Source organism: Suricata suricatta, chromosome 1, assembly GCF_006229205.1.
Source record: "Suricata suricatta isolate VVHF042 chromosome 1, meerkat_22Aug2017_6uvM2_HiC, whole genome shotgun sequence".
Lineage (NCBI taxonomy): Eukaryota > Metazoa > Chordata > Mammalia > Carnivora > Herpestidae > Suricata > Suricata suricatta.
The window spans coordinates 141,650,924-141,676,774 of NC_043700.1; the positions used below are offsets into that span (position 1 = coordinate 141,650,924).

Sequence of the window (25,851 nt, forward strand, 5' to 3'; positions counted from 1 at the left end):
TTGCCTGAACAAATAGAATAATGGAATTCTCCTATTTACTGGGATGAGAAAAAGTATGAGAAAAGCAGATTTGTGAAGGATATCAAGATTTCAGGTTGTGATAAATAAATTAGATATCAAAGTAGATACATTGAGGAAATAGCCTGGTTAATGAGTTGAAAGTTAGGGGGAGGGGGCCTGGGTGGCACAGTCAGTTAAGCATCTGACTTGGGCTCAGGTCATGATCTCACCGTTCTTGGGTGTGAGCCCCGCGTGGGTTCTGAGCTGACAGCTCAGAGCCTGGAGCCTGCTTCAGATTCTGTGTCTCCCTCTCTCTCTCCAGCTCCCCCATTCACACTTTGTCTCTCTCTCTCCAAAATAAATAAACATTAAACATTTTTTTTTTTAAAGTTAGGGGGAAGGATCTGGGAGGACATGTAATTGGGAACTTATCAATATGTAGATGAATTTGAAACTTTAGGACTGCTTGAAAATCCCTAATGATAGACTAAACCTGGAGAAGAAAAAAAAAAAGCCAAGGATTGAGTCCAGGGAGACTAATGTTAGGAGTTTGGAACGGGTAGGAAATCCATCAAAAGAAACTACACAGGCGCAGTGAGATTAAAGGAAAATGAAGAGAACTTAGGGTTGTAGAAGAAAAAGTGAGGGAAGCATTTTAATTAAGGATTGAGTGATAAACTTCTAAAAATACTACTAATGGCCTGAAGTAGATGAGATTTAAGAATTGATAATATAATTTTGGGCCACATGGAGGCTGTTGGTCACTTTGATAGAAGATTTCTGTGGAATGATTGGATCAAAAGCCTGATTGGAGTGGTTTCAAGAGGGGTTTGGAAGGGAAGAAGGAGAGACAGTAAGAAAAAGGAGCATGGCAGATGTGGGGTTAAGGGAAGGCTTTTTTAAAATAAGATACTACATCTGTTTATCTGCTTATTTAAAATGACCTCATAGAATGTGGAGAAGGAGAACCTTGTTGCACCGTTGATGGGCATGCAGACTGGTGCTGCCTCTTTGGAAAACAGCATGGAGGTTTCTCAAAAAGTTAAAAATAGCTATGCTACAGTAATTGCACTACTAGGTTTTTTTCCCAAAGAATATAGAAATACTAAGTCAAAGGGTACATGTACCCCAGTGTTTATAGTAACATTATCTACACTAGCCAAATTATGGAAACAGCCCAAGTGTCCGTCAACTGATAAATGTATAAAGAAGATGTAATGTGTATATATGTATGTATATGTATGTATGTATATACGTGTGTGTGTGTGTATACACACACAATGAATTATTACTCAGCCATAAAAAAATGAGAACTTGCTATTTGCAACAACATGGATGGAGCTAGAGAGTATTATGCTAAGCAAAATAAGTCAGGGAAAGATAAATACCATATGATTTCACTCATATGTGGAATATAAGAAACAAAAATAAATGAACAAAAGGAAAGAGGGAGAGAGGGGCAAATCAAGAAACAGACTCTTAACTATAGAAAACAAACTGATGGTTACCCTTAGAAGAGAGGGGAGTGGGGGGTTGGGTGGGTGAAACAGACGATGGGAATTAAGGAGTGCACCTGTCCTGATAAACAGTTTGAAAGTGTTGAATTACTAGATTGTACACCTGAAATGTTAACTAATTGGAATATAAATAAAAACTGTAAAATGACTCCTGAATACAAAAAATTAAAAAATTTAAAAAAATACAATGAACTCAAAGAAAGGTAGAGAATAAATCTAGATCACAGTCCTTGAGTAGGCAGGGACAGGACTGTGATCTAGTATACAGATGTGAGGTGGTAGAGTTGAGGGTGGAAAGATAAAGATCTAATCTTCACTTTTTTTTTTTTTACCTCTGTGAAAATAGTAAGCAAGATCATCAAGTGAAAGAGAAGTGAGAGAAGTGATAATAGAAGTTTGAAGTTTCCTTACATCAGAAGGATACAAAGGAAAATCAGGAAAAAAGTACATGGGCAAAGTCTGAAGCAGCTCTCTCCCAGTGGATTCTTTCCAGAAGCACTAGTTCCTCCAGCAATGAGTATTTATGACAAATGTTGTCTGCTAGGAAAGTTCATTAGGGATTAATGCCCAAGATTTTTACTGGAGGTGGGCACCTAGGCACTCTGCCTAGTAAGTACTAAAATTCCAGCAAGTATTTGACATAAACCGTATTTTTTGCATAGGCAGTTTAGGCACACTAAACCACATTTGTCAGGAAATGATGGGAACCCTCCCAAAATTCCTCCATGCTAGGCAAGAGCTCTACAAGTAGGTCTTTCTATGGATAACATTCTTAGGTCTATTATGCCATCTCTTTTCTGTATAGTGTGAAATATTTATTGTTTTAGAAACGAAGTGATCATGAAAAGATGGTAGATGATAAAGTAACATTTACTGGATACTGTTGACTTTGGTATTTAGATCAACAAGTGAGAGACTAGAAAAATGTGGCACTATGTCTGGGGCCTTGTTGCTATGAATTTTTGTATCATTGGGATCCTTGATTATAGCAGAAATATTCTTTTGCAGCCTTCCTTGGATTTTGGATTTAGATCTGAGTTTAAATAATTATTTCTCTACTTTAAGTTATTTTGTTCAGTTTCTTATTTTGTAACATGATTACAAGCATGCCTACCTCATTGTAAGGATTTAGTGACATGTATTGTCTCCTCCTGATCCTGCTTCTTTGAGGAACTCACCTTTCTGCCCCAAGTACCTGAAACTGTACTATGGCAGATGAGTGTGTAAATATATGGGCAAATAAAAATCTTAGCTTGGATAAGTATACTAGAACTCTGGAACTTAGGAAAAAAAAACTTGTGTAGCAGCTTTGAAACAGTTGTTGAATTTCTGATCCAATAGGGAGCCACAGAAATAGAGGAATGTTGGTAGATCTCATAGTTCATATAGTCCTTCATTTGGTAGAAAAAGAAAGTCTGAAGCTCAGTAAAGCAATATGACTTGCACCTAAGGTCATAGACCTTTGTGCTGGGACTGGAAAACAGTAGAACCCAGGTTTCCTGACTCTTGATCCATTGCTTTTTTCCCTAATAAGCAGCCATGCTGCTGTTGGATATTTGGCCCTAGTGCTTTTTCATGTATGTTGAGAAACGTTTATTGAGTGCCCACTGTGAGGCAGGAATGATGTTAGGTAGGGCCAGTACTAGCGTGAGGCAAGTGAGTGATATAAAATGAGAAATTTGAGGAGGCAGTTGGTCTCTGGATTGTGTGAGTTCAGGTTCAGTACTTGTATGACTGAGAGTGAGTACCTTCTTAAATTTTATAAATTTATGATGAGAAAAAAATTTTTATGATAGCTTAAAAAAATTTTTTTTTCTAATGTTTTATTTATTTTTGAGAGAGAGAGAGAGACAGCATGAGCAGAGGCGGGTCAGAGAGAGAGGGAGATACAGAATCCAAAGAAAGCTCCAGGCTCTGAGCTAGCTGTCAGCACAGAGCGTGATGCAGGGCTTGAACCCATGAACCATGAGACCATGACCTGAGGCGAAGCTGGTCACTCAACCAACTGAGCCACCCAGGCGCCCCTTATGATAACTTTTAAGATCAACTTGTTGGTATTCATTTTGCTATATGTATGTGTGTGTGTGTGTGTGTGTGTGTGTGTGTGTGTACCTGTAATTATTACATTGTGCACTCTGAGCTTATACAATGTTAATGTCAATTATATTTCAGTAGGACTGGGGAAAAATATTGCCTCACCACAGTCTTGCAACTGGTATTAGATATTGGGAATGTAGAGATAGGTAAAAGAACAATTTTGATTTCTAGGAATTGCCAGTCTGCTGGAAGAGAAAGATAAGTAAATAGATGGATGATAAATGTTCTCAGAGGGTTGAGAGAGAGCTACCTAATTTAAGCATGGGAATTTGGGACAGCTTCCTGAAGAACAAATTAGGATTGGTTAAGTAACTAGGTGAGGTGAGGAGGATGGATGGAATGTTTCAAGCAGAGTAGCATGTGCAGAGATCTGGAGCTTAGAGTTTGATCTTTTAAAGATTATTTTAGCAGAGTTATTTGGAAGGCTTGTTATTAAAATACAAAGATTGGGCCCTCCTCTGAGTTTCTGATTTAGTGGATCTGACGTAAGGCCCAAGAATTTGCATTTCAAACAAACTGACAAGTGATGCTGATCCTTCTGGTCTATGGACCAACCCTTTAAGAACCAGTGCTTTTGAGAAATGCAAATAGTTCAGTATTGCTGGCTTTTTTTTTTTTTTTTTGGTTTGTTTATTTGGAGGATAGTGTTGAGAATTTTAATTAATGAAATAAGTGCTCTACATGTAGAAATAAATTATTGAAAAAATTTGGACTGAATCCTTAAGTTATAGATGATAACTAAAGGACTTTAGCAAGGTTGTAATGATCCACCTTGTGTTTTCCTAAGATGATTCTTGAAACAGTGTGAAGAATGATTGAAGAACAGCAAGGCTAGAGAAAGGGAGACTTAATTAAGAGGCTCCTGTAATAATCCAGATAAGAAAAGATACCAGTCCCTGCTAATGACAGGCAGGAGAGATTGAGAGAGGTGGATTTGAGTGGCATTAAGAATGTAGAAATGAAGGATTAGGGGACTGATTGCAGATAGGGACAGGACTCTTGCATGATTCAGATTTCTGATGTAGGTATTTGAGTAAATAGTAGTACTTTTTGTTAAGATAGGAAGTAAAATCAGACGGGGAGATTTAGAGGATAGTGATAGGTGAATATTGTGATACCACTATCTACATAATAATTAAAGTTAAGGGTAGAAGAGTCCCTCAAAGTAGGTACATAAGAGTGAGAAGCTAAAGCTGGAACCCTGGGAAATGTCAGGATCTTAAGGATGGTCACAGGAGTTGTGGGCAGAGACAGGGTGGTTTTGGAAGCTCATGATAAATTTGGTGCATATATCTAAAAATTGAAAAGCTGCATAGTTTATGAATTTAATTTGAAAATAAATATAGCCTGTTAGATTGGTGTGTGTGTGTGTGTGTGTGTGTGTGTGTGTGTGTCTGTCTGTCTGTCTGTCTGTCCATGTCTATGTGTTTACATGTAAATATATATAATGTTGGTATTTCAGTGAGCCAAATAATTGGGATAAACATTATACTAACTTTAGGTTATTATTGAATCCTTCAGGTCTTCTTTATAGCAATTCTTCAAGAAGAGATGAATTGTCAGTGTGTCACAACAGTAGAGCAAAACCTGCTGAAAAACCAAACCAGTCATCTAAGAATATTGGGGACAAATCTATTCCACTTAAAGGACAGATGAGACCTACTTCAGACATTTCAAGAACACAGGAGTTTTTAGCTGCTAAAGATTCTGGAAGAATTATTGACTGTGATAAAATTTCCGGTTCTTCCCAGAATGAGTCATTGAAAAATGATGAGGAACACCTGGCTAAGAAGAAAAATCATAATCCTTCTGGGTAATGTCTGTTATGAATACAGTATAGTTATTTTTGCTATTCAGCATTTAATAGTTTGTCAGTGTCATTTAATCATTTATGGAGAAACAGTATTAGCGTAAAGGGCTCTGCAGTCTGACAGACTTGGTTGTCAGTTCATGATCAGCCATTAGCTGGGTGATGCCCCAGGGCAACCTAGTACTTTTGTTTGTTTCTTCATATTAAAATGGGGAATAATATATATATAGTACATGGGATATGAGTGATATGTATATAATAAGGTAAGTATTACTGTCACTGAAGAGTTGCTTCCTTTTTGGAGCACCTGCGTGGCTTACTTGGTTGAGTGACTGACTCTTGATTTCGGCTTGGGTCATGATCCCAGGGTTGTGCAGATCTAGCTCTGCATCAGGCTCAGCGCTGGGTGTGGAACCTGTTTAAGATTCTATTTTTTTCTATCTGCCCCTCCTTCATGCATTCTCGCAAATAAAAAAAATTTTTTTTAATTAAAAAAAAGTTTCCTTTTTTAAAAAATACCGTGGTAAAAACATAAATTTTACCATTTTAGTCATATTTTTAGTTTTTTTATCTTTTAATTCCAGTGTAATTAACCATCTTAGTCATTATTAACATACAGTTTGATTTGCTTCCTTCTGAGTGAGGCTAGTGTGATTTCAGTAATTAGGAATACATCGTAATACTTCTTCCCCTAAGATGATAATGTGCCAAGTATTTGCTAGGAGCTCAGTGAATTTTCATCAGTCCCTAACAGCCTAGTGAGTTAGGTATTGTTCTTGCATATTTTTGCTTATTAGCATAGCATTTGTGCTTTTGTTTACTCATAAAATTATGCATATTATATGTGAGAAACTGCAGAGTGCTAGCGATGTATAGAAATAAATGATTAGAGTATCTTAAATATAGCAGTGTAGTACAAACAAAACCCCATATACATTCTATTTAACTTTTTCACACCATTTTCATACCAATTTTCAGTTTCTTTTAATAGAATATTTCAGGTTTATATATATAAAAAAACACCTGAATCCCCATGACCTCACTTAAGAAATAAAACATTATAGTGACTACTGAAATCCCATGTGTACCTTTACTCAACCCATTCCTCTTCCCTGTTAGCAATAGCCACTGTACTGAGTTTAGTAGTTGTCATCCTCATGGGTGTTTTTATACTTTTCCTACATGTACATGTATGTATATGAGCAGCATGTGGTATGGTTTTAAAGCTTTATAAAATAGTTTCATAATATACATATCCTTCTTTGACTTGCTTTTTTCACAAGTCATTATATTGAGATTATTCATGTTGCTTAATGATTTATTTTTATTCCTTTATAGAGGAGGTTTGCCTTTGGGGTGCCTGGGTGGCTTAGTCAGTTGAGTGTCCAACTTTTGATTTTGGTTTAGGTCATGGTCCTAGGGTCATGGTATTGAGCCCAGTGTCACGTTCCATGCTGAGAGAGAAGCCTGCTTAACATTCACCCCTGGGGCGCTTGGGTGGGTCAGTTGGTTAAGCATCAGACTTCAGCTCAGGGACCTCATGATTCACAAGTTCAAATCCCACGTCAGGCTTTGTGTTGACAACTCAGACCCTGGAGCTTCATTCTAATTCTTTGTCTCCCTCTCTCTCTGTCCCTCCCCAACTTATGTGCGCTCTGTCGCGCGCGCTCTCTCTCTCTCTCACTTTCTCAAATAAATATTGAAAAAAAAATAGATTCTCTCTCTCCTCTGTTTCCTCTGCTTCTCACAAGTGCTCTCTCTCTCTCTAAAATAAAAAAAAATGTAACATTTGAAAATACAAAAACCATTTTTAGCTCTTAGTGCATAAAAAACAAGTGGCTTTGGGGGAGCCTGTGTGGCACAGTCGATTAGCGTCCGTCCATCTCTTGATTTCAGTTCAGGCCTTTATCTCAGGGTCCTAAGTTCAAGCCCTATGTTGGGAGTCTTACAAAACAACAAACAACAAAAAAGTGGCTGGTTGAATTTATGGTATCAACTTGTATGAGTATATGAAAATATATTTAGTCCTTTTTTCCCCCCGAGTACTTCAGATTTCTTTATTGCCAAATAATCTACCACTTTATATTTATTCATTCATTAAAGGGTGAACATTTGGGTTGTTTCCACTTTTGCTGTTATTTTTTTTAAATGATAATTTTTATTTCCAGATGCTACCATTCTTCTTCTTCAAGTATAATTAACATAGTCTTGTATTTTCAGGTGTACAATGTATTTCTCTAGTCTCTTGATAATTTTTCACTATTAAAAATGATTTTTGAGTAAACATTTTATACATTTTTTTGTGCACATACGTAAGAGACTTTTTATAGTATTATATATACAAGAAGTTGAATTGCTGGGTTTTAAGGTATGTACGTGTTTAGCTTATCTAAATACTGCCACATTGCTCTCTAAATTGGTTGAGCTGATTTATAATTCCATAGCAAGGTGTAACAATTCTTAAGGCTTTATGTTCTTACCAGAATACAGTGGTTAGAATTGTTATTATTGGTCAATATAATGGAGTGTATCTCTGGATTTCACTGCATTTTTCTAGTTATGAGTGAAATTCAATAGTTAAATATCTGGTTGTTTGTTTTATGCTCATTTTTATATTTTTTAAGAAAAACTTTTAAATTTATTTCTTTTGAGAGATATTGCAAATGGGGGAGGAGCAGAGAGAGAGGGAAAGAGAGAGAATTCCAGGCAGGCTTTGCACTGCAAGCACAGAGCCCCACATGGAGCTCGAACTCACAAAACTGTGAGATCATGATCTGAGCCAAAACCAAGAGTTAGGTGCTTAACCAACTGAGCCACCCAAGCCCTCCTTGCTCATGTTTAAATAGATTGTCTTTTTGTGAATTACTTGGCCAATATTATATTTTTTGGAATTGATTTTTAGGAACTCTTCATCTGTTCTGGCTTTTAATCATTAATGGGTCACCTGTATTTGTGTCTTTCATCCAGAAGACATAATTTTAATGTGTGGTTAACCCTGGTGCATCATAGGAGTTAGGGGCACTGATCCCTGCACAGTCAGAAATTTGCTTGTAACTTCTGACTCCTCTAAGGCTTAACTACTAATAACTTACTGTTGACTAGAAACCTTACTAATAGTATAAATAATTAACACATATTTTTTCTTTATATATATTACATGCTATAGTCTTAAAATAGAGTAAATTAGAGAAAAAGTGTTAAGAAAATCATAAGGAAGAGAAAAAACATTTATAGGATTGTATTTTTTGGGAAAAAATGGCTTATGTGTGGACCTTTGCACTTTAAACCTGTGTTATTCAAGGGTCAGTTGCAGTAGAACTTATTAGCTTTCCAGTATTTGAACATTTGCTTTTGTTACTGACTCAGAGGTCATAAGGATCTGTTTTTCTGTATTTTTTCCTAAAAGTTTTAACTTGCTTTTTTATATTTCTATAAACCATCTATAATTTATTTTTGTGTTTGCTGTAGAATAGGAAATTTAAATTCTTTTTCCCTGTGTCGGCGTTTATTGAATGGTACATTTCCCCCCATGATTTGTAATGGCCTTTTTGTCTTTTGTCAGATTTCCATATTTATATCAGCTTGTTGCTTGTATCATTTATTTGCATAAGATTCCTGAGAGGTGGATAGAACACACGTTGGTTCCATTTTTACATGTGAGGAAGGTCTACATAGATTAAATAGCATGTCATTCGGTAACTGGGTCTTCTAACTAGTTGTCCAATTGTTTTCACTTGGATATATAAATAATAAAAATAAATCAGAGCTTTATTAAACAAAGCAAATGAGACTTACCTATAGGTTGAGAGAAATATAAGATAAAAAGTGGTTTACATCGAGTTTTTAAATTTGAGCTAGTATTTTTATAACAAACCTTATCTTTTATGTACAGTTAGAATGTATGGTACTCCCCATACTCTGCAGTTCACTCATGAAATGTGTACAGTTCAGTGTTTTTTTAGTATATTCACATTAGGTGCAAACCATCAACACAGTCAACTTTAGAGCATTTTCAGCACTTCACAAAGAAGCCAGTATCCTTCAGTTATCATTTCCCTATTCCCTTCTTCCACTGCCCTAAGCAACCACTAATCTGTTTTTTATTTGTATTGATTTTTCTACATTTTGAATTTTCATCTGAATGAAATCATATGGTATGAGTTTTTTGTACTGGCTTCTTTCTTTTGGATATTTTCAAGTTTCATTCATGTTGTAGTGTGTATCAGTACTTCCTTACTTTTTATGACCAAATAGTATTTTGTTTTATGGTTATACCATGTTTTATTTATCTTTTTATTCATTGATGGACATTTGAGTCATTTCTGCCTTTTGGCTCTTATGAATAATGCTGGTATAGACATTTGTGTACAAGTTTCTATGTGAACATGGGTTTTCATTTCTCTTTGCTATATACCCAGGAGTGGAGTTGCTGAGCCATATGGTAACTATAAATTGTTTGAGTAACTACATAATTGTTTTCCAAAGCATCTGTACCATGTTACATTCCTACCAGCAGTGTATGAGGGTTCCAGTGTCTCTACATTCTTACCAAGAGTTGTAATTATCTGACTTTGATGCTAGCCATCCAAGTTGGTATAAAAGTGGTTTTCATTGTGGTTTTCATTTGCACTTCCCAGATAACTAATAATGTTGCGCATCTTTTCATTTGTTTATTGGCCATTTGCGTATCTTTAGAGAAAGGTCTATTCATCCTAATTTTTAATTTTTTTTTATTGAGTTGTAAGAGGTTTTTATATATTTTGGATACAAGTCCCTTGTCAGATAACTAATTTGCAGATATTTTCTCCTATTCTGTGGGTTGTCTTTTTGCTTCATAATGGTATCCTTTGAAGCATTAAGGCTTTTAATTTTCATAAAATCCAATCCGTCTATTTTATCCCTTCATTGCTTATACTTTTGGTGTCATATTTAAGAGTCCAAGTTCATGTAGATTTGTCATTATCTTTTCTTGGTTTTTCTTACATTTACGTTTTTGATCCATTTTTGGATTAATTTTTATGTTTTCTGTGAAGGGTTCAACATTATTCTTTTGCATGTGACTATCCAGTCATTCCATAATTGTTTGTCAAAAAGACTACTTTTTCCCCCATTGAATGGTCTTGGCACCATTATTGAAAATGAGTTGACCATACATACATGACTTTCTTTCTTGATTCTCAGTTTTTTTCTCTTAGTCTGTGTATCAGTTCTTGGTCCAGTACTGTACTGTTTTGATTATTACCATTGGTATGGTAAGATTTGGGATAAAGAGGTATAAGTCTTCTTTATTCTTCCTTTTCAGATGTTCTGGCTATTCTGAGTTCCTTGCAATTTCATATAAATTTTAGAATCGGCATGTCAATTTCTACAAAGATATCAATTGAGAATCTGATAGGGATTGCATTGAATCTGTATATCAGTTTGGGGGATATTGCCATTATAACACTAAATCCATTGATCCGTGAATATGGGATGCTTTTCCATTTCTTGAGGTCTTTAACAAATTTTCAACAACATTTTCAGAGCATAAGTTTTACACTTTTAGAAATTCATTTCTAAGCATTTTATTCGTTTTGATGCTATTGTGAATGGAATTGCATTGTAAATTTTATTTTTGGATGTTCCCTGTTAAGTGCATAGAAATACATTTGTTTTGTTTGTTTTTTTAAGTTTAGTTATTTTGAGAGAGAGAGAGAGCATGCACAAGCAGGGGAGGGGCAGAGAGAGAGGGAGAGAGAGAATCCCAAGTAGGCCCTGTGCTGTCAGCATTTAGCTGCAGATGGGGCTTGGTGTCACGGACTGTGAGATCATGACCTGAGCCGAAACCAAGAGTCAGATGCCCAACCAACTGAACCCCCAGGTGCCCCTATAATTGGTTTTTATATTTGGCTTGTATTCTGCAACCTTGCTGAAGTCATTAATTAATTTTGATAGCTTTTTAGTGGATTTTGTGAGATATTCTGATTATAGAAATCATGTCATTTGTGAATGGTTTTCCTCTTCCTTTCCAGTATTTTATTAATTTTATACTGCCTAATTTCTCTGGCTAAAATCTGTAGTACAATGTTTAATAGGGGTGGCAATAGCAGAATTTGTCTGATTCCTAACTCTTAGGAAGCAAGCATCCAGTCTTTCACCATTTAGTCTGTTGCTAGCTATAGATTTTTCATTGATACCCTTTATCAAGTTGAGGCAGTTGCCTTCTAGTACTAGTTTGTTGAGTGCTTTTATCATAAAAACATGTTATATTTTGTTAAATGTTTTTTTTGCATCTATTGAGATGATGCTATAATTTTTTATTATGATTAATGTGATGTATTTCATTAATTGCCTTTCAGATGTTAGACCAAATTGCATTTGTGGTGTAAATCCCATTTGGTCATGATGTATGCATAATTATATTTAAATGTCTCTAGATTTGCTTTGCTAGTTTGTTCTTGTTTGGTCTGTAGTTTTCTTGTGATGTCTGTTTAGTTTTAGTATCAAAATAATACTGGCTTCATAAAGTGATTTGAGAAGTTCTCTTCTGTTTTTTGAGAGTTAGTGAAGAATTTGTATTCTTTGAATGACTGGTAGTATTCAGCAGTGAAACCATTTGGGCCTTTATTTCTGGGTAGTTTTTGATTACTGATGCATTCTCTTATAGGTCTTTTGAGATTATTTCTTCTTGAGTTAGTTTTGGTAATTATGTGTCTTTAGGAATTTATTCTATCTAGGTTATCTATTTAATTTATTGACCCATAATTGTTCATACGACTGTCTTATAACCCCTTTTATTTCTTCTGATTCTATGGTAGGACCTGGGGAGTGAGTAGAACCTTCAGATGTAAACAATCAAATCTTAAAAGTTTGCATGCTCTTTAGTTACGTTGTATGCAAATTATTTTCTCACATATGATAAGAGTACGCTGGTAGACTGAGTCGAGAAACAAATTAAAACATAGGACCTATAAGAGAAATGTGAGAGTAAAGAAATGATGCCATCTGGGAATAGATGGCATATAATTAGCTAGTAGCTATTAAAGACTCCCTCTGAACACCCCACTGTTTCTCGGTAGGGTTGGGTGACTAGGGCTATCAAAGAAAACAATTATAAGTTGTTTGTGGATTTTCGGAAAAAACGTGATCGATTAAATATGTAATATATATTCTATGCCGCCTGTAGATAATGTCTCTGGGTGTCCTCCTGCCATCACTTTTATCTTACCTGGGCCAGGTCTGTACCATTTCTTTTAGTAGAATTTTTCTTCACAGGTCCTAGAATCAAATTTTCTTCCTAGGCTAGTTGTAAGTCCTAGTTATCTGATATTTGTTACAGAGCCAGTATTATATTATCTATGCATTGTATAATGTTTCTGGAAGAAATTTTTTATGGAGAAATGAAAACAATTTTTCACTTTACTTATTCACAGAAGTACAAGAACCCCAAAGGATCAAAATCGTATGACTGCACAAAATGTTCATCCAAAGTCTCAAATCAAGGAATTTACATGCAAGACAATAGCAGAGTCTAACTTGGATTCTGGAGAGCCTAAGAGTTCAGTTTTGGAAAGAAGGTATACATGTGTTCTAAGGGTAACTGGATTTACTTTCTGTATTGGTTACTCACTGCTGTGTAACAAATTACCCCAACCTTTATTAGTGGTTTGCAAAACATTTATTGTTTTATAGTTTCTGTGGCCTAGAAGTCTAGGAGAGCCTTAGCTGGCTAGTTCTCTCTCCGGGATTCTCATGAAATGTAGCATTCAGGATATCTTTTTGGTTTGCAGTCCTTTGAAGCCTTGACTATAACTGAAGGGCCTACTTATAGGGTAGTTTGTTCCCATGGTTGTGAGCTACAAGCCTTCCTTGTCATGTGACCCTCTCCATGGGGCTGTTCAGTATGACAGCTGGCTTTCAACTACGGAAGTAATTCAAGAGAAAGTGTGACCATGATGGAGGTCATAGTGCCTTTTAATGACCTAGTCTCTGAAGTTATACACTTTCACTTCCACTTTGTTCTGTTTGTTAGAAACAAGTCATTAAATTCAGATCACATTCAAGGAAAGAGGGATAAGCTCTCTCTGTTGAAAAGAGAAGTATTTAAGAATTTGTAGGTATTTGTTTAAAACAAGCATACTCCATGAACAAACCAAATTAACCTGCTCTTATAATATCTGAAGTCATATATTTTTTTTAAAATGAAGGAATTTTTTAAAATGAAGGAATGGGAAATTATAATAAATTCTCAAGACTTTTCAGGAATGGCTAAGATTTTTTTTACCATTTAATGGGTATGATTGCTATGCCTATCCTGTGTTCATAGTAGAGGAAAGGAATCTCAGACGGGGATAAGCTGAATCATTTCTGAGCAACTTTTAAATTTAAATATTTAATTTTTTTAATTTTTTTAAAATTTAGATATTTTAAATTCCACTTGTTTTTGGCTGTATTTTTTAAAGTTAAAATAAGCTGATTTATTTCTAACTTTACTTTTTATAATTTGATTTTTATCAAGAGGTGCTGAGTTGACTAAAAATTTATTAGCTAATCCATTAAATTTTATTTATTTATATACTTATTTAAATATGGCTGCTAGAAAATTTAATTTAATTAATTAATTTATTTAGTATCATTTATTGTCAGGTTGGCTAACATACAGTGTGTACAGTGTGCTCTTGGTTTTGGGAGTAGGTTTTCATGATTAAGTGCTTATGTACAACACCCAGTGCTCATGCCCAATGACCCATGTTCCCCTCTCCCATACCCCCAGCCCCATCAACCCTCAGTTTGTTCTCAATATTTAAGAGTCTCTTATAGTTTGCTTGCCTCCCTCTCTGTTTGTAACTATTCTTGAGTTAGTTTAAAAGCTTATAAAGTTGAGGGGTGCCTGGGTGGCTCAGTTGTTTAAACGTCTGATTTCAGCTCATGTCATGATCTCACAGTTCGTCGGTTTGAGCCTTGCATCGGGTTCTGTGCTGATAGCTCAGAGCCTGGAGCCTGTTTCAGATTCTGTGTCTCCTTCTCTTTCTGCTCCTTCCCTGCTCATACTCTGTCTCTCTCTCTGTGTCTCGCAAAAATAAATAAAAATGTTAAAAAAAAGTTTTAAAAGCTTATAAAATTCAGTAGTTGTCCTGTCTTATAGGATTAAATTACAGGTTCTTTGTTTTATGCAGCATGTAAGTATATTCTTGGCAATCTATAACATCACTCTTGGTTTTATAAGAAAGAAACATTTGACAGTTTTAGGAGAAAAATGTCCATTAAAGTAGATAATTAGATATGTGTATTATAAAGGCACCAATTTTATGGTTTACTTTTTTTATTTGAAGTGGACCTTTCAGGCTCAAGAATTATTTAATATCTGGAAAGAATAATTCTGATGTGGATGATAAGGAAGTTCAGGAAAGTTTGGGTAAGTTATTATTTTTTGTCTACTGTCTTGATATTTATGGCAATATGTGTACAGATTACGGTGTGCTCTATTTTATATAAATTATCACTAATGGCAAATGTGTATTGAGTCATTACTCTTAAGGGCCTTACTATATGTTTAGAGATCTGTTAAGACCTTATACCTAGATGATAGAGGGAGAGAAAGAGAAAGAATGATAGACTGACAGTCCTTTCTTTGAGGTAGAGAACATAATGAAATAATTGATACTTAAAATATCTGCTCTAGTATTTAAAAATATGAAACTTGGGGTGCCTGGGGGGCTCAGTCGGTTGAGCAGCCAGCTTTGTCTCAGGTCATGATCTGGCGGTTCATGAGTTCGAGCCCCGCGTCGGGCTCTGTGCTGACAGCTCAGAGCCTGGAGCCTATCTTCGGATTCTGTGTCTTTCTATCTCTCTGAACCTCTACTGCTCATGCTGTCTCTCTCTCTCAAAAATAAATAAAACAGAAAATTTTAAAGAATTGGGCAATGACTTGATCAGAAATTTGAATTAAAAAATGTTAAACTGATAAGGGTATAAATGAAGCAAGATTAACCATGTATTGATTACTGAAGCTGTATAATGGGTATATGAGTTTCATTATACCATTTTTTTCTTTTTTAGAAAAGTAAAGCAGAGATTTTAGGATGGGAAATGGCAGTTACCTTTTTAGGTAGAGGGGCAGAAGCAGAGCATGCAGCTATAAGAGGAAATAATGCCCCGGAATAGGGAGGACTTTCTGATATGTTAATGAGTCTGATGGTGAAACACCAAGGAGACTGGGTAGAGCAGAGTAAGAGAGGGAAGGTAGTAGGAGATCATGTCACTGAGACAACAAGAACGAAAGGTCACATAGGATGTTAAAAGCTTTTGAAAGGATTTTTGGCTACTCCTAAGATAGATGGCAAGGCATTGGAGGGTTTAGAGCAGAGGAGAGACATGACAGACCTATAACAGAATTACTGTGGCTGCTGTGTTATGGAGGGACTGGTGAGTTTGAGGGGTCCTGTGTAAGGTTGGAAGCAGGGAGACTGGTTTGTGAGACATTCATAATCTCAGTGAGAGGCTGCTTCGACTAGGGTGGTAGCAGTGGAAGGTGGTGAGCAGTAATAGGATTTTGAATATTTTTGTAAATAGAATCAACAGTATTTCCTAATGGATGGGCTGTGGGAAGAGAGAGATGTCAGGGACAACTTTAAGGCTTTTTGCCTGAGCACCTGAAAGAATGGTGGTGTCACTGCTTGATTTGGAGACTACTAGGGAAGGAGAAATTTGAGAGGAAAGAACAGGATCTTAGAATTGAACATGTAAATTAGGTGTTATTTTGATCCTTTATAGCCTTGCTTGTGAAATCTGCCAGGGACTGCTAGATAGTGTTTCTTTTGCAGTTGTGTGCTTTTTTTCTCCATCTATTTCCTGCGGTGTTTGCTCTATATTTCAGTACTGTTACTGAGCATATAAGCCTTTATGTGGAATGTGAAACAGGGTGCTGTTGAAAATGACAACCAAATGCCGAATAGGAGCGAGGCAAGATTTTATTTATGGCTGGGCCAAACCTGATCACTTGGTCTTAAGGAAAAAAACCAGAGAATGGCCCCTAACAAAGGTAGCAATGAGCTTTTATGGATTTCCACCAGTCAGAATACATCATTATTTAGTTAACCAACTACATTTTATAGTATTTTATAGTAGGCAATTAGATTGTGATACATAGACATTAGTTTTGATGGAAACCTATCATGTTAAAGTTCTTTGACTTGTAAAATGACCAGTTACAGTTAAACACCTAAAATATCATGGGGCATTGACTATAGTGACTGTGACTTTTTACATGTAGGCTTTGCCTTGGCTGGATCTTAGTGAAAGGAGTAGGGGAGCGTTTTGCAACAAGTTATCTATTTAGCAAGCGGGTGAAGTTACAGAAGGGAGATGAGGCAGTTAGTAACTCTAATAGGGAACCACATAAGCTATGAAATGTGAGTTTAAGATGAACTTATATGTAGTAAGTTTTCTGATCTCTTATAAGTTGACCTATAACAGAATGTACCTGCTTTGGTCAGATTTATCATCTTGATCTTGTTACAGTGCTTTTACTTTGTAGGCTGTTTTGTCTAATATTAATATTGTGACCCTTGCTTTCTTTTGGTTTCTTCTTACATTTTTGTTCCTTTTACTTAGCCTTTACTACAGAACTAAAGTGGTTTAGAAACAGTACGTGATTGAATTTTTATTTTTAACTTTCTCTGTCGGTATTTTTACTTTTAATAAATGTTTAACACATTTATAGTTACTGTCAGAGCAGATAGACCTCTTCCTTCTTTGTAAAGTTGGTAGGCATGCTCATATATGCTAGCAAGAACTCAGGAATATATTTTTTTACAACCAGTTTAAGAGTAAAAATAATCGTGAATCATAATCTTTTTTTCTTTTACTAGCTGGCTATCGGTCTTTTGCTTCTGAGTAGAAATTTAAGGGCAGACTTGATTCTTGTTTTCTTTGTAGGTAACCTTGTTTTCCTCAGTCTCCATGCTTATTAGGATTTTTTAATGTTTAAAATTTAGGAGTTATCTCTTTGTTACTGTTTTTTTAAAAATAATTTTTTGGAAATTATTTAATTTATCAATTAAATTATTAAATATTGGAAGTTATTAATTTTAAACTTACCCCCAAATGTTCTGTCTGTTTCATCCAGATTTTATAGCTGTCAGCATGTTACATTTGTTCCTCCTTGCCTCTGCTACATATATATTCATACACATTGATTATCATTAGCCTTTTAAAGAGTTTGGTTTTTAATTGAAGTATAATTAACATACAATGTTATATTAGTTTCAGGTATACAATATAACGATTCAACATTTTTACACATTATTCAGTGCTCATCATGATAAATGTACTCTTAATCCTCTTTATCTATTTTAATTATCCTTCACCCACCTCTCCTTTGGCAGCCGCCAGTATGTTCTCTGTATTTATGGGTCTTTTGTGTATCTGTTGTTTTCTTTGTTCATTTGTTTTGTGTCTTAATTTCCACATATGAGTGAAATCATATGGTACTTGTCTTTCTCTACTTGTTTTACTTATCAACCTTGTTGTTGCAAATGGCAAGATCTCACTTTAATGACTGAGTACCGTTCTACTCTGTGTGTGTTGTGTATATATTCCTCTATGGATGGACACTTGGATTGCTTCCCTATCTTGGCTATTACAATGAACGATGCAGTCAATATAAAAGGTGCATATATCTTTTTGAATTAGTGGTTTTGTTTTCTCTGGGTAAATACGGAGTAGTTGAATTACTGGATCATATGGTAATTGTATATTTAATTTTTTGAGAAACCTCCATACTGTTTTCCACAGTGGCTACAGTAGTTTGCATTCCCATCAACAGTGCCTGAGGGTTCCTTTTTCTCCACATCCTCACCAACATGTTTCTTTTTGATTCCAGCCATTCTGCCAAGTATAAGGTCTTAAAGGTTCATTGTGGTTTTGATTTTCATTTCCCTGGTTATGAGTGATGGTGAACATCTTTTCATGTGTGTGTCTTTTGGCCATCTGTTTGTCTTCTTTGGAAAAATGCCTGTTCAGGTTTTCTGCCCAGTTTTAAATTGGATTATTTGGGTTTTTTTGGTGTTGAGTTGTAGAATTTCTTTATATATTTTGATTATTAACCCCTTTTTGGATGTATCATTTGTAAATATCCTCTCTCATTCGGTAGGTTGCATTTTCATTTTGTTGTTGGTTTTCTTTGCTGTGCCAAAGCTTTTTATTTTGGTGTAGTCCCAAAAGTTTATGTTTGCTTTTGTTTCCCTTGCCTGAAGAGGCATATCTAGAAAAATGTTGCTATGGCCATGTCAGTGAGATTACTGTCTCTGTTTTCTTCTAGGAGTTTATGGTCTCAGGTCTCACTGTCTTTAATCCATTTTCATTTATTTTTGTGTAAGGTGTAAGAACTTGTGATCCAGTGTCAGTTTTTTACATGTAGCTCTCCAGTTTTTCCAACACCATTGAGGAAAGATGTTGTCTTTTTCCTGTTATGTATTCTTGCATCCTTTGTCTTGGATTATTGACTAAATAAGCATGGGCTTATAGCTGGGCTCTCTGTTTGTTCCATTGATCTATGTGTCTATTTTTGTGCCAGTATCATAATACTGTTTTGATTACTATAGCTTTGTAGTATATCTTGAAACCTAGTATTGTGAAACCTCCAGTTTTGTTGTTTTTCAAGATTGCTGTGGCTATTATTATTACCCTTTTCTATACTATTTGAGAGCAAGTTGCAGACATACTATGTGTGAGAATATGCAGACACGATGCAAGACAGGAACAGAATCACACTTTAATTATCCAGGTCAGGAAATCAGCATGAGTCTAACACTAGTATTCCTTCACTGATTCCATGCAGATTTCACCAGCAGTTCTATTGAGTGTTCTGGTTCAGGATCCAATACAGGATCATAGATTGCATTTAGCTCTCATGTCCCTTAAGTTTTCTTCAGTAATGAACAGTTGTAGGTTTTTTCTAACTTTGCTATTTTTTTTTTAGAGTACAAACTTTTTATTCTTTGGAATGACCTTCAACCTGAGTGTTGCTTATTTTTCTCATGATCGTATGCCAGCCATGCACATGTGACAGAAATAGTACAGAAATGATGCTGTGTTTTTTGTGTATCACATTAGGAGACCCAGTGTTTACCCATCTCCTACTGGTGATGTTAATCTTGATGTCCTGTTCAAGTTATTGTCTGTACTCTAAGATATGGTTGTTCTGTTTTGTAATTGGTAAATGTTTTTTAGAGTGATATCCTGATACTATTTCCATATTGTGTTCCTTTTCAGTCCTTCACCTCAATCTTACCATCTGTTGAAGACTACCCACTTGAATCAGTAGCCACTAGTGATGATACCAAATTATTTTCTACTTCTCTAATCTCTTCTCTGTTAATTAATGGCATTCTATAAGAAATAGTTTCTCTCCCCCTTCCACAAAATTTTTTTGTGTGCTTACACTGTCAGTGCAGAGCCAGACCCAGGGCTTGAACTCATGAACTATGACGTCATGACTTAACCGACTGAGTCATTCAGGTGCCCCAAGAAATAGTTTTTCTTATCCTTTCTCTAACTTATTTATTTATACAATTAAGGGCTGCTACTGGATTCCTGTTTTATTTTGATGGTTGTAATTTTTATCATTTATTCTGATAACTCAAATTGTGCCAGATTTGATCAGTAGGTGTTCTTTCTGCTGGTCCCTCTGTCCTTTTATTATGTTTCTATCATTTCTTTCTTTCTTCTTCTTCTTTTTTTAAATGTTTATTTATTTTGGGAAACAGAGACAGAGTATGAACGGGTAAGCGGTGGGGGCAGAGAGAGACAGAATCCGAAGCAGGCTCCAGGCTCTGAGCACAGAGCCTGACGCGGGGCTTGAACCCATGAGATGTGAGATCATGACCTGAGCTGAAGTCGGATATTTACCCAAGTGAGCCACACAGGCTCCCCATGTTTCTGTCATTTTTTGAGTACTGTCTTGTGTTTGAGTGTAAGATGTTCTGGGTTACTTCGCCTGCCTCGACTCTGGAATCACTTATTTCTCGTAAGTAATGTGGTTCTTTTTAGTGGAGAATGGCATTTAGAAACTCTGATCTGGGTGTGTAGTGTGCTCACTGTTACTGGGATATCACTGCTTGCTTCTGGGTTCTCTGAGTGGACAGTCCTCAGTATTTCATTTACTTACTTGCTTCATTTTTTCTCTGACCTCACCATCTGTCTCCCACAGCTTACTGCTATGGGAAGGTTTTCTTTCTTTTTTTCTTTCTTTTTTTTTTTTTTTTTTTTTTTTTTTTTGAGAGAGAGAACATAAGCATGAGCAGGGGAGGGACAGAGAGAAAATCTGAAGCGGGCTCTGTGATGACGCACAAAGCCTGATATGGGACTTAAACTCACAAACCATGAGATTATGATCTGAGCCGAAATCAATAATCAGACTCTGAGCTGACTGAGCCACCTAGATGCCCCTGGGAGAATTTTCAAGCAGTGACTAGCCCTCTACTTTTTCTAGTGGTGATTGCATGGGAAATCAGATTTTTCTCTTTTCTGACAGCTTTATTTGAGATCTATATTGAGATATTCACATAACATAAAATTTGTCCATTTATGGTATGTAATTCAGTGGTGTACACCATCACCACAATAAATTCTAGAACATTTTTATCAAACCCAGTATTCTTCCTTTCCCTCACCCCTTAAACCTCCTGTCTACTAATCTACTTTTGATTTCTTTGTTTTTAAATGTTTATTTTTGGGAGAGAGAGATCGTGCCTGCACATGAGCAAATGGGGAAGGGGGCAGAGAGGGAGGGAAATAGAGGACCCAAAGCAGGCTCTGTGCCGACAGCAGAGAGCCCAGCACAGGGCTTAAACTCACCTGTGAGATCCTGACCTGAGTCAAAGTTGGATGTTTAGCCAGCTGAGCCACCCAAGTGCCCCTACTTTTGATTTCCATAGCTCTCTGTAGATTAGCCTGTTGTGGACAGAGAAATTAGATCTTAGGATCACTAAAGTTTCTTCTAAGCCAGCAGTTTTATAAAGTATCTAATTCAGTTGTTTTTAACAATCTTTTGCAATCATGGACTCATCCGAGAATATAATCAAAGCTTAGGCTTACTTTTCAGGAATTGTATATGACGTCTAAAATTATATCAAAAGTTTTAGATCTTTAATAGACATTAAGTGTTTCAGTTACATGTTGTTGTATAACATACACCAAAAACTTAGTGGCTTAATACAGCAATTGATTTATTTCTCATCGTTCTGTGTGTTTACTTGGTTTAGTTAGGCAGTTCTCACGTGGGCTCTGTCAAGAATTCATAGTTAAATGTAAGCTGCTGGGGCTAGAGTCATTTGAAAGCTACACTGGGTTGGACGTCCAGGGTGAGTTTTTCACTTATATATTTGCACTTAGCCAGGATGTCTGGAACAGTTGGGGGCTGACCAAGTATATCTTTCCTTCCACATGGCCTTTTCATGTGGTTAGCTTGGGTTTCCTTACAACGCGACATTTTTGAAGTGGTCAGACGTCATATATGGTGTCTTTTTCCATAATGAAGTTCCAAGAGACACAGGTGGAACCTGCATATCTTCTTAGGACTTAGCCTTTGAAGTCCCAGAATGTCATTTCTGATGTGTTCTGTTAGTCAAGCAAGTCACAGGTTAGCAGAGATTCAAAGAAAAGAGAATTGGACTCTGCCTCTTGATAAAGAACAGCATTTATGCATAGGAAGAGAAAGAATTGATGGCAGCTATGTTTGGATGCTATTTACACTAAAATTGAAAACTCTGACCTAATTGGCACACTGATAATTTAGTATACTTGTACTATTTTAGAACTTCAAACATCATGCATTACATTATTAGCATATTAATTGTTCATTATTACACCCTGCATTTTTATCTACCAAGTGACTTATTTCACCTGAAGTCCAGAAGCAATAGAAAACCTGCTTTTCTGTTATTTTTACCTGTTAGGCTCTTTAGACATACACATTGTAGTAAAATCTAGAGAAATGTTTCATTAGTCTTTATTCCTTGGCAGTAGAAAGTAAAAAAAGTAATGTATTGTCAGGTTAAATTTTATTTAAAATACTAATATTAAAATTGACCATCTATTACACTCTAATTCAACATAGAATTAATAGTCTTTGTTCATGATATTATCATTTGCATTTTGCAGGTGACTCAGAAGTAAAAATATCTAGAGTACTATCAGAGGATAAAATACATCACAAGTTAGGTAAGATTATTTCTCTCTTTTAATATCTTCATATTATAAAATCTCTGTTACTAAGTAGGACTTAATTTTCTCAAGCTGACGGGGGGGTGCAGTATTTGGATTAATTGACATAAATTAAAACCGTGTGTTTATTTTTCATGAATTTTACAATAAATCATCTCAGGCCAGTGACTTTCTTTATTGCTCATTTAGTTAACGCCTTTATCCCTTTCACTCTTCTTCCCATAGTGATACTAGGAAGCATGATTTCACCTAGGCAAAGAAGCTAGAGTGGAGAAACTGTACAATAGAACTGCTCGGTAGATGACATCCCTGACAGTTCCCATTTTTATCCAGTTGACTTGTAAACAAAGCAGTGACCGGAATTAACAAGTAGGCAAAGATGGGAGCTGAGGAATCCATAGAGAGGCCATGGAAGATTAAAATTGTGCTTCCCAAAGAGAAATTTGCCAGTCGGGATTCCTGGGGACCTCTCACCTTTGTAGGCCTTGTACCTTTCTCTCTGTGCTTGAGGTTGTAAGTGCCCCTGCACTTGTACCTGAAGAGAACCACTGGAAGTGAAGCTTCCTTGGGTTGCTTCAACCACAAACTCACACCTTCTTAGTGTTTTGGGCCCAGTGAAGAGAGGCTGCTCTGCCTCTTAGTGCTTAAAGCTTGTCTTGGAGTGGATTGCTAACTAGTCAAGAGTAAGCAAAGAGAAATAAAAATGTTCCTGGTGCGGGGCTTTATCAAGCATTATGCCTAAAAACAGTAGGCAGCTGCTGGTGAACTATAATTTTTGCAGTAAATAGATAACAATTTTAACAGTAAAAGAAAGATTCACTTATAGCATAGAAAACTTTTGGGTGTTGAAAACTCGTATTTTTTTCACTTTTAAAAGTCTGTGAAAATAGTCACTGTTGCTGAGAGCTGAATTAGTAGCTGGTGTTGACATGGAAGAAATTCCTCAGAGATGAAATACAGAAAAGTGGAAATCATGAGGGGAAAAAAAGGTATGCAATGGAAATAACATGGAGACAGTTGAGAAAACTTGCAAATACTAGGACTTACAGAAAAGAGAAACAGATGGAGGAGGGAGAAGAGTTAAAAGTAGTGTGTTAAAGAAAACCCCTATATTAAAGTTTGGCTTGTATCTGTAATTTGAATGAGTTTGACGACTTTTAGTAAAAAATATTGAAAAAGGTACACTTCTAGTCATCAGTGAATTAAATTCCTAAATTTCAAGAATATAGGGAGGCTTTTAGGCAGAATGAAAAAGTTACATATAAAGGAGAAAAATGACTAGCACTGCTTATCTCTGTTACACTGGAAGAATAACATCTGCAGCCTACTTTTAGAGATGTATTACAATCTAATAATCCTCTACCTGGCCAAGATACTTTGCAGATAATACAGAGATTGAGTTTATACTAAATCCTCCGGGCAAAATATTCATGTGAGGTATTCTAAACAAGTAGATAAATGAGAATGGAGTCCAAAGAGAGGAAACAGTGGTGAGGAATAGTTCTTGTAATGTATGTGGTTAAATTTAAATAATATGTATTTGTTTTCTGTTGGTATGTACTAAATTACCATAAATTTAGTGGCGTAGATAACACACATTTATTTATTATCCATATTTTCTGTGAGTTAGAAGCTCAGGCACAGATTAGCAAGTCTGTTCAGGGATCTCACAGGCTATAATCTGAAGTATCAGCCTGGGCCGTGGTCTCACCTGAGGTTTGAGATCCTCTTCTAAGCTCATGTGGTTGTTAAAATTCAGTTCCTTGAAATTGTGGGACTGTTTTCTTGCTGGCTGTCAGCCATGGGCCATTACTTTCAGCTTCTAAAGTCTACTTGCAGTTCCTTGCTACATGACCCTGTCCGGAGGCCCCTTCACAGTATGGCATCTTGGTTCTTCAGAGCCAGCAAGGAAGAATTTCTCTCCGTTTCTGCTAGATGGTGTCTTAAATGTATAATATTCTATATATTGCCAAACCATGATGTAATTACAGGAGTGATTCCCCAGCACTCTTAGCCGTGCTTTCTACATGAGAGGAAAGTCACAGTTCCTGCCTACCTCGTAGAGGAGGGGATTATTATCCATGGATGTGAATCATTGCTGATTACCCAGAGTGTGACTACTAATTGATGCTCATGTGCATGGGGATTTATAAGTGCTAAATAATGATTTTTGTAATAATACCTTGAAATCCAGACTATATTAATAAGACTTAGTATGGTAGAGAAGAGAGAAGTGGCAGAAGAGTAGTATTAAAAGTAGTCTAAAAGGTTTATTTTAACTCAATGAGATAAAGGAGAGGATAGCGTATCCTGGTAAGGGTTATAGTTTTAAATATAATCATAGAGAAATGAGAGTTTGGTTTTTGAATGTCAGGAATGGGAAGATGATCATAGATACCCGAACAAAAAAATCACAGCAGAACTTTGAAATGACCAAGGGAAGGGAGGAAAAAGAAATGGTCATTTATTGAAACCAATAAAAATGGGAAAGAAGAAGCACTGATTTAATTAACTAGTAAGTATAAAGTAAGATGGAATAAAAGGAAACATGTTAATTGTTATACTAAATAAGTATAAATGGATTGAATTCCTCTAATGTAGGGACTCTCAGATTTGGTTAAATAGTACAAATTGACTTACATGTTTATAAGAAACACGTAAAACAGGTTTTAAAATAAAAGATTGTCAAAAATTAAGTAGGCTAATGTAAATATAAAGAAAATAGTATAATTATAGTATTAGACAAAGTGGAATTTAAGGTTAAAATACAAGTGCTAAACAGAATAAATAAGGGCATGTAGTGATAAAATAAAGAATTAATGAAATGGATAGAAAAATCACAAACTCTTATGTACCAAACAACCTAGCAACTAAAATGTATAAAGAAAAAAACTAAGAAAAAGCAAGATTTTTATTTAGTGGTACAGTTACACTGGGAGATTTTAGTAAACTACTTTCAGAATTGGAAATGTCTAGCAAACAATAAGAACATAGGAATTTAATTATATAGTCAACATAGTTTAGTATATAGAACTTTGCATTGTTCAGATAAAATGAGTGGATTTAGTTACATATAACTACCTTGATTTCCTACTGTGGAGCATTTAGATGGTGTTCAATTGGTTTTTGGTTTTTAACTATGAATAGTACTACCAGGAACATTCTTGGAAATACGTTTTGCCCCTTAAAAAATGTAATAGAGGGTTGCTTGGCTGGTTTAGT

General features: G+C 35.7%; 1 protein-coding gene across 3 annotated transcripts in view; it reads left to right on the forward strand.

Annotated features, from left to right (window-relative positions):
- The window catches only part of CENPC (centromere protein C), an 84,324-nt gene that overhangs the window by 33,591 nt on the left and 24,882 nt on the right, over positions 1 to 25,851 (forward strand). For all 3 annotated transcript variants that reach the window (XM_029945312.1, XM_029945307.1, XM_029945302.1), the window contains exons 10-13: positions 5,136 to 5,427; positions 12,837 to 12,980; positions 14,736 to 14,818; positions 22,567 to 22,626. In XM_029945312.1, coding sequence (XP_029801172.1) covers positions 5,136 to 5,427; positions 12,837 to 12,980; positions 14,736 to 14,818; positions 22,567 to 22,626 — 579 coding nt within the window. The remainder of the gene's footprint in view (positions 1 to 5,135; positions 5,428 to 12,836; positions 12,981 to 14,735; positions 14,819 to 22,566; positions 22,627 to 25,851) is intronic.